The sequence below is a fragment of the Vicia villosa genome, linkage group LG1 (genome assembly GCF_029867415.1).
Source record: "Vicia villosa cultivar HV-30 ecotype Madison, WI linkage group LG1, Vvil1.0, whole genome shotgun sequence".
In the NCBI taxonomy this organism is placed as follows: domain Eukaryota; kingdom Viridiplantae; phylum Streptophyta; class Magnoliopsida; order Fabales; family Fabaceae; genus Vicia; species Vicia villosa.
In genome coordinates, this window is record NC_081180.1 from 125,588,307 (window position 1) to 125,598,830 (window position 10,524).

Consider the following 10,524-nt stretch of genomic DNA (forward strand, 5'->3'; position numbering starts at 1 on the left):
TAGTTCTAAAGTAGATATTTTGAGCTTTTATAGTTTTGGATTTTTGGCTTAGAAAAAAAGCTAACCTAAATCTATAAATAGAAGGAGTAACCCTTATTTTAGTAATCAAATTGTATTCACAGAATTTGCAGTTACAAGTAATCAAATTGTGGACAGAGAAAAACGCTGCAGAAAATCATTCTCTTTCGTTCTTTCATATTCTTTTCATTGTCATTGTGTGGTAGTAACAATCTTGTTCATTAAGATTGATAGAAATTCATCATGGATATTGGTGGATTTCTAACATCTGGTATCAAGAGCTTCGGTTGATCGGTTCAAGGGAAGAAGAAGAAGAAGAAAATCACGATGACGGTGAATTATGAGAATGGAAATTATCCAACAAGTCTACCAATTCTGAAAATAGATAACTATGAGAATTGGTGCAAACAAATGAAGGTCTTATTCAGGTGTCAAGGTCTTTGGGATCTTGTAATAGATGGAGTATAACCGCTTGGAGAAGATGCTTCAAAAAAAGAATAGAATGCACACATAGAATCGGAGAAGAAAAGTTATAAAGCACTCATCATAATTCATCAATGTCTGAGTCCAGACAACTTCGAAAAGGTTAGTGATTCCAAATCTGCAAAAGAAGCTTGGGAGATTCTTGAAAAGTCTTTTGGAGGCGATGAGAAGGTGGAAGAGGTGAGGTTACAAACTCACAAAAGAATGTATGAATTGCTTCAGATGGAAAATAGCAAAAGCATAATTGATTTCTTCGCTAGGGCTACAAAACTAGTGAATCAAGTCAAGATATGTGGAGAAGCGATAACAACAAGAGCTGTTGTTTCGAAGATCTTGAGGTCTTTGGCCCCTAAGTTCGACTACGTAGTGGTAGCCATAGAAGAGTTGAAGTATTTGTCGAAGTTAACAAAAGAAGAGCTTCAAGGGACGCTTGAGTCTCATGAACAACGAATGACTGAAAGAGTTGCAGGCAAGTCGAAGAGTAATGTGGCTTTGCAGGCTCAGCCAGCAAATAAAATGAAAGGCAAAGCAAGTTGGAATGGAACTAATGGTAAAGGTGGCTACAACAATTCGATTGGTCGAAGTCAACAAGAAGGAAGTTGTTCGAATTAGAAAAATCCCTCATACCATAGCAACCAAAGAGGTGGTGCTTCAGGTAGAGGAATAAGTGGTGGTCAAAAGTCTGACAAGAGTCACATTCAGTGTTTCAATTGTCAGAAGTATGTTCACTATTCTACAGTTTGTCCAGAAAGCATAAGAATAAAGAAAGTGATGCAAAGTTTGCAAAACAAGAAGAAGAAGTAGAAGAAGAAGAAGAAGAAGAAGAAGAAGAAGAAGAAGAAGAAGAAGAAGAAGAAGAAGAAGAGATGTTGATGATGGTCACAACAAAAAATGAAGATAAATTCAAGGACCAATGGTACTTGGATTCAGGATGTACATCACTCATGTCTGGAAGGAAATATTGGTTTGTCAACATTAAGCCCTCAATGAAGAACATGGTAAAATTTGCTAATGACAATACTCTAGCAGCTGAAGGTAATGGTGATGTTATGATTACGAAGAAAGATGGAAAAAGTTCAGTAATTTCCAATGTGTTGTACACACCAAGCATGAAGAGAAATCTGCTCAGCATTGGGCAGTTGATCGAAAAGAACTACAAGATGTCGATCAAAGACAAGATGATGAGAGTGGTTAACGCAAGTGGGAGGTTAATCTTGAAGGCTCCTATGCCCCATAATAGAACCTTCAATATTGAACTGAATGTGATGGAGCACGAGTACCTTGCAACTGCAGTTAGCAAAGATGAATGGATATGGCACTATCGACTAAGCCATCTCAAATTCAATGACATCAGAGAGTTGAAAAGAGGAAATATGGTTTCAGGGGTACCAGAGATTGACATTCCAAGAGAAGTGTGTGAGGAATGTGTGCAAGCGAAGAAACACAAGAACAACTTAAGCAAGGATGCAGGAATCAAGTCGAAGGCAATCCTTGAAGTCATATACTCTGATGTATGTGATCCAATCCAGGTGGATTCGAATGGAGGTAACAAATACTTTGTTACATTCATAGATTATTTTAGTCAAAAACTATGGACTTACCTGACCAAGAAAAAAATAAAGTGATCGAGGTATTTGCCAAGTTTAAATCTGTGGTCGAAGGACAAAGTCGGCGAAAGCTCAAAGTTATAAGGACTGATGGTGGTGGAGAATATGTGTCAAAAGACTTCGACATATTATGTGAGAAAGAAGGGATTATGCATGAGGTGGTGTCACCCTACACTCTGCAGCATAATGGAACTGCAGAAAGGAATAATCGAATCATCATGAATATGGTGAGAAGTATGTTGAAAGACAAGAATTTACCTACAGAGTTTTTGGTGAAGTTGTGTCGACGGCAACATACATTTTGAATAGATGTTCGAAGAAGAAGCTAGAAGGAATTACTCCCGAAGAATGTTGGTCTGGTAATCCTAGCTTGAGTCATCTGAAGGTATTTGGATCTATAGCACATAGACATGTTCCATATCAGTAGAAAAGAAAACTTGATGACAAGTCGAGTCATATGATCCTAATAGGATATCGACTGGAGGTTACAAGTTGTTTGACCCAGTGAATAAGCAAGTAGTGATCAGCAGAGACATAATCATATATGAGCTTAAAGAATAAGATTGGACTGAGAATGTCAAGAAGGATTCAGTGAGAATCTTTTGTGAAGAACCAGCCACTAAAGTAGAAATAGAAGAAGTTTGACAAGAAGAAGTCCGAGGTAATGCAGGCCCAAGCAGACCTCAGGGAATAAGACACATACCTTTGTTATACGAGGCCTGACTTAGCATACAATGTAGGTATGTTAAGTAGATTCAAGCAGAAGCCAAAGGTATCACACCTAGCAGCGGCGAAGAGGATATTGAGGCATCTAAAAGGAATGCTCTACTATGGATTTTTATTTCCTACAAGTGATAAAGGAAAAGAGTGCAAGTTAGTAGGGGTACACTGATTCAAGTTGGTGTAGTGATGCTGAGGATCGAAAATCCACAACTGGATATGTGTTTATGCTAGGTGGTGCACCAGTTGCTTGGAGTTTGAGAAAGGAACCAGTGGTGGCATTATCATCATGTGAAGCATAGTACATAGTAGCTTTTCTTTGTTCATGTCAAGCAACATGGATGGTGAACTTGGTCGGAGAGATAAAAGGTAAAGATCATGGAGCAACTACCATGAAAATCGACAGCATGTCAGCTATCAACCTTGTAAAAAACCTGATAGCACATGATCAAAGCAAGCACATCGAAATGAGGTTCCATTATCTTCGAGAGCATGTAGTAGATGGGAAGATGAACTTGGAACACTGCAGAACTGAGAATCAGAGTGCAGATATCATGACGAAGGGACTACTGGTCGAAATATTCAGAAGGCTAAGAGCTATGATGAATGTAAATAGCTTAGACACAATGAATTAGGTGGTATATTAAATTGTAATTCATAGTGTCGAATAATGTGTGTGTCGAACTAGATTTGATTTAGTTACGCACATATTTGATTAGATTTGATTTAGTTCCAAAATAGGTATTTTGGGATTTTGGCTTAGAGAGCAATCTAAACTATATCTATAAATAGAGGGAGTAACCCTTATTTTAATAATCATATTTTATTCACAGAATTTGCAATTGCAAGTGAATAAGAAGTTTTCCACAGTTTGGGTGCAGAGAGAAACTCTGCATAAAATCATTCTCTTTCTTTCTTTTATATTTTTCCATTGTCATTGTGTGGTAGAAATTCATCATAGATATTGGTGGATTTCCAACGGCATGTGCTAGTATTTTGAAAGGCAGTGCAATTCCAACAATATAGGACATTCAGTAATTTGAATATTAGTTTGATGTGCTAGTAATTTGAATATATATATATATATATATATATATATATATATATATATATATATATATATATATATATATATATATATATATATATATATATATATATATATATATATATATATATATATATATATATATATATATATATATATATATATATATGGAGTGGATTATTTGACATTGATGTCAAATATTAACTTTGACATTAAATCCTTCCTATTTATTATTATTAATCAAATGGTTAAGATAAATTCACTTTAAAAAACTCATGTTAGTTTTAAAATTCACTTAAAAACTAACTTGAGTTTTCTAAGGAAATTTATCTTAACCATTGGATTAAGAACAATAAAATGGTAAGATTTGGTGTAAAAGTTAATGTTTGACACCAGTCTCAAATGATCCCCTCCCATATAGGGATATGATCAAATGAGACCAGGGTGTCAAACTTAGTAATATTACATTCTTATATAATTTACCTATTCAAACTTAGTAATATTTTTCGCAGAAAAATTTAAGTTAAAGGTACTGTTCGTTGTCGCATGTTTGGTATCGGATTTCAAACTTGTAAATCTCCGTTGTCGCGTGATACAAACTTGAAATTTGAAATCCCTTTAAAAATAAAAGTTTCTTATTTAATTTAAAAGTGCTTTCGCTGTTTTTAAAAATTTAGATATGAATTTTCTTAATCATATTTTTTGCTCTTTTGAGTCGTAAACCGTATTTTGTGATTCATGGGCAAGAATACAAAGTCTGTAAGTTAGATATATCTCTGTATGGTCTAAAATAAGCTCCAAAGCAATGACATGAAAAGTTTGATAAATTAATGATATCGAATGGGTACAAAAAATGAAAGTGACAAATGTCTTCGCTACAAATCTGAAAGTGGCATTTGCATTATCATATGTCTCTATGTAGACGACTTCATCATATTTGCATCAAACCTTTATGTTGTTGATGATGATAAATTATTGTTATGCAACAACTTTGATATAAAAGACCACTGAGAAGCCAATGTGATTCTTGGTATCAAGACTACTAGATCTGAAGAAGGAATTTCTTTAGATCAGTCTCATTATGTGGAGAAGATGTTAAAGAAATATAACTACTTTGACTGTTAACCTGATTGTGCATTATATGATGCTAGTGTTAACCTATTTAAGAACGTTGTTGAGATTATTGGAAAAATAGAGTATAACATCATTGGTAGTCATAAGTATGACACTACTTATACTAGACTCGACATGGCATATGTCATAGGATTGTTGTACATTTATACAACTAAAACGAGTAATGAGCATTGAAAATCCATTGAGAGAGAGTCATGCAATACATTAAGAGGACCATGAATCTCAATTTACATTATCATAGATTTCCAGTTATACTTGAAGGATACAATGATGCAAATTTGAACACCTTATCAGATGATTCTAAAGCAACTAGTGGTTATACATTCAGTATAGTTGGAGGAGCTGTATCTTGGAAATCAAAGAAATAAACTATCACGGCTCAGTCAACAACAAAATCAGAAATGATAGCATTATATATTGCTAGTGAAGAAACAAGTTGGTTAAAAATGCTTGCTAGTTGAGATTACTTTATGGGAAAAATGTATGATAGTTGTGTTGATCCAATGCGATAGTTCCGCTGCTATTGCAAAAATTGAGATTCATTATTCTTGTTGATGCTAAGAGGGTTTAGACCATTATAAACATATCAATACATGGTTTCTCAAACATGATTAAAAAATACACTTGACAAAGCGTAATTCCTCAAACACAAACTCTATAAAGATAAAATGATACACTTTATAGTTCAAAAATCAATATTTTATGTTTTGATACTTTAATATTGGTTTTTATCCCAATTAGAATTTGAATAAAAGAGAGAAGTTTCAAAACATACCTATCATAATTGAGACAACATACAATGATTTTATTATGTCTCTTATTTTGAGTATTGTTGTGAAATTGATGCCAAGAATAAAGTACAATATGTTTATTTTCTTGTAAAGGAAACCCACAAGGGTAGGAAAGAGGGAAGCAAGAAGAACACAATGAAATTGGTTATAAACTGTTATTCTTTACATTTCTTTGAAACAAGATTATAAGGGTTATAGAATAACAAATGACCTCTCTCACCCTAAGTAAGATTTACATTGTGCAATGATGAGAGACTAGTATGCTATTTATAAGAAAGCTAACTGTTAAGTGCCAAAATGTAGTTATTTTGTGTTTGTAAATAGTGGCACTTATCGATACTTTATGTTAATACCGTTTGAATAATTCCCCCGTTTTTGTGTATATTTGTATCGTTTGTGTTTTGTTACGTTTTCGTGTAAATATATACCATTTGATAGTTTTGTTGTCTTTTTGTAGGTATTTATGCGTGTTCGATGCTTTGAGGAATAAAATGTTGAAGACACGGCGGCGAGCACGCAATTTTACCAATTCATCGGCGGATAGCGCTCAAAACAAATATGAGAAAAATCATCAGTTTCATTGATATTTATTCATTTTTAGATAAAGCATGGAATAAGTTTTCCAACGCTTCAAACCGGGCGCAAATCAGAGTTACGGTTCTCAAGATATGGCCAAAATAAGATTTCATTTTTCTGTTAAGCGGGCTAAGCGGGCTTGACCGCGCTAAGCGCGGTCTGGAAGCATTTTTGACAAGTTTGGCAGAAAGTTTGGCGCTTAGCACGGGCTTTTGACGCTAAGCGCGGTCTGGCGGTTTAAGACCAATAAAATACAGCCTGCTTAGCGCCGTAGGCGGGCTTAGCCCGCTTAGCTTTTGTGAAGAACCAGCCACTAAAGTAGAAATAGAAGAAGTTTGACAAGAAGAAGTCCGAGGTAATGCAGGCCCAAGCAGACCTCAGGGAATAAGACACATACCTTTGTTATACGAGGCCTGACTTAGCATACAATGTAGGTATGTTAAGTAGATTCAAGCAGAAGCCAAAGGTATCACACCTAGCAGCGGCGAAGAGGATATTGAGGCATCTAAAAGGAACTCCCTACTATGGATTTTTATTTCCTACAAGTGATAAAGGAAAAGAGTGCAAGTTAGTAGGGGTACACTGATTCAAGTTGGTGTAGTGATGCTGAGGATCGAAAATCCACAACTGGATATGTGTTTATGCTAGGTGGTGCACCAGTTGCTTGGAGTTTGAGAAAGGAACCAGTGGTGGAATTATCATCATGTGAAGCATATTACATAGTTGCTTCTCTTTGTTCATGTCAAGCAACATGGATGGTGAACTTGGTCAGAGAGATAAAAGGTAAAGATCATGGAGCAACTACCATGAAAATCGACAGCATGCCAGCTATCAACCTTGTAAAAAAACCTGATAGCACATGATCAAAGCAAGCACATCGAAATGAGGTTCCATTATCTTCGAGAGCATGTAGTAGATGGGAAGATGAACTTGGAACACTGCAGAACTGAGAATCAGAGTGCAGATATCATGACGAAGGGACTACTGGTCGAAATATTCAGAAGGCTAAGAGCTATGATGAATGTAAATAGCTTAGACACAATGAATTAGGTGGTATATTAAATTGTAATTCATAGTGTCGAATAATGTGTGTCGAACTAGATTTGATTTAGTTACGCACATATTTGATTAGATTTGATTTAGTTCCAAAATAGGTATTTTGGGATTTTGGCTTAGAGAGCAATCTAAACTATATCTATAAATAGAGGGAGTAACCCTTATTTTAGTAATCAAGTTTTATTCACAGAATTTGCAGTTGCAAGTAAATAAGAAGTTTTCCACAGTTTGGGTGCAGAGAGAAACTCTGCATAAAATCATTCTCTTTCTTTCTTTCGTATTTTTCCATTGTCATTATGTGGTAGAAATTCATCATAGATATTGGTGGATTTCCAACGGCATGTGCTAGTATTTTGAAAGGCAGTGCAATTCCAACAATATAGGACATTCAGTAATTTGAATATTAGTTTGATGTGCTAGTAATTTGAATATATATATATATATATATATATATATATATATATATATATATATATATATATATATATATATATATATATATATATATATATATATATATATATATATATATATATGGAGTGGATTATTTGACATTGATGTCAAATATTAACTTTGACATTAAATCCTTACTATTTATTATTATTAATCAAATGGTTAAGATAAATTCACTTTAAAAAACTCATGTTAGTTTTAAAATTCACTTAAAAACTAACTTGAGCTTTCTAAGGAAATTTATCTTAACCATTGGATTAACAACAATAAAATGGTAAGATTTGGAGTTATAGTTAATGTTTGACACCAGTGTCAAATGATCCCCTCCCATATAGGGATATGATCAAATGACACCAGGGTGTCAAACTTAGTAATATTACATTCTTATATAATTTACCTATTCTCACTATATATACTTCATATATATATAAAAATGAGTAAGTTATGTGAGAATGTAAAAAATTTATAATAACCATTGGATTTAAATTAATGGTTGTGATTAAAATATATTTTTAAAATTTTCTTAGTGATATCTCTTTCCTCTTAAATGTATTTGATTTTCTAGATTTTTCCTTTCCTTTGAAATCAGATAGTTCTTATTCTCACATTTCTATATAACTTACACACACACACACACACACACACACACACACACACACACACACATATATATATATATATATATATATATATATATATATATATATATATATATATATATATATATATATATATATGTGTGTGTGTGTGTGTGTTTTTAAAAGAAGATTGATAAAAAGTATTTTAAAAACCTAATTAATAAAAGTTGTGAGGTGTTTTTCATCTAGCAGACACAAGTGTTGCGAGGTGATTTTCACCTAGCAAATAAAGTGTAATATGCATTTTGCCACCACTGACATACTGACATAGAACATACTGCTCTGAACTATTCACATGTCTAGAAAGTTGCAGCGTGATTTACACCTAACAACGTTGCGACGTGATTTTCACCTAGCAAGGTTGCGAGGTAATTTTAACCCAACAAAATATTCAGCTAACGTTTTTGTGAAGTGTTTTGTTTGCTTTGCAAATTTTGAGTTGCGGAGTGATTTGAAGAGTTGTGAGGTGATTTTCACCTCACAAATATTAGTTTGTTTTGTACAATTAATTTCATAAATATTGCACTCTACGAAATTAAAGGAATATTTTTGGCTAAATTATAGATTTGGTCCCTTTATTTTGTGTGATTCACGAAACACTACGCCAAATTTAATTTTTAACAGCACCCCTACTAAAGCGCTTCTAGTAAAAAGCGCTCTTATAGGTTGCACTAAAAACAAAATAAAAAAACACGCTAAAAAAGCGCTCTTAAAGGGGGGGGTATGAGAGCGCTTCTGAAAAGCGCTGTGGTAGGGGGGGGTGTATGAGAGCGCTTTTGAAAAGCGCTTTGGTAAGGGGGGGTATGAGAGCGCTTTTGAAAAGCGCTTTGGTAAGGGGGGGGGGGTATGAGAGCGCTTTTCAAAGCGCTGCTATAGGGGGGTTTAATGAGAGCGCTTTTTGCTAAAAAGCGCTGGTATAGACCAGGCTATGAGAGCGCTTTTCAGAAGCGCTTTAGTAGCCTTTATTAGTAAAAATTAAAAACAAAAACACGCTTTCACTTTCTCACTTTCTCTCTTTCGTTTTCTTTTTATTACTGTTTCTCACTTTCTCTGCAACCGAAAAAACCCTCCGTCTTCGCCAGCCACAGCCACCACCGTTCGTCCCTCCGTCGCCAGCCACCACCGTTCGTCCCTCCCGTCGCCAGCCACCACGTTCGTCCCTCCGTCGCCAGCCACCACCGTCGTTCTCTCCTCCGTCTGACTGTGCAAGGTAATATGATTTATGGGTTTAGTTTTAAGGGTTTCAACTAAGGGTTGCACTGCAATTTGAGAATGAAGCATATTACATGTTTGATTAAATGTCTTTAGAGTGTTTAATTTTCATTGAATATTTTCTTACTTTTATGATATTTTCTTACTTGAGATGGTGATTTGGTGAGACAATTTTTATAATCTTGTTTTAATTGTCTCTTTGTATCTGCAGAATCTGAATCTCTAAAAGAAAATTGCTTAACCTTGTTCCCAATATATCACCACTCTTCTTTCTCCTTAGTTCAGGTTTGTGCTCTTAACTATACTTAAGTATACTTAAGTTAGGTTGTTATGCTTCAGGTTTTGTTGACTTATTGGAACAATGTTTCGTGAGGTTTTATATAAAAGTATAAGTTTTGAAGTTCTACTGTTATTTTGATTACATGAAAACTTTGGCATACTATTTCGTGAAGTATATTTATATATTTACTTATTTGTGGGATTGAGAATGAAAATGCTATCTTTATTCTAAAACATGATCGTTGTGCACTATGAGCATGTTTGAATGTAATACAAACATTTCAACTCTTCCTCTTGCTATTTTGTAAATTGAAAAAGGTGTCTTAGTTTGGTTTTGGATTTAATGTATGAGTTCATATTGATGTCTCTACTTTATTGCAACTTGGTTTATGGAATTCTACAAGTTTTGAAATGGATTGAACTATATTAAAACATGCTCATATATTAAATTGACTTTAAGAGATAAGAAGGAAATATCTATATTTATTTCTGAAATGAAATGAGATGGG

At 34.2% G+C, this 10,524-nt stretch overlaps 1 protein-coding gene across 1 annotated transcript in view; it reads left to right on the forward strand.

Annotated features, from left to right (window-relative positions):
* The window catches only part of LOC131653438 (uncharacterized), a 1,009-nt gene extending 647 nt beyond the window's left edge, over positions 1–362 (forward strand). The window contains exon 4 of the mRNA XM_058923577.1: positions 253–362. Coding sequence (XP_058779560.1) covers positions 253–362 — 110 coding nt within the window. The remainder of the gene's footprint in view (positions 1–252) is intronic.
* Positions 363–10,524: the final 10,162 nt, after the last annotated feature.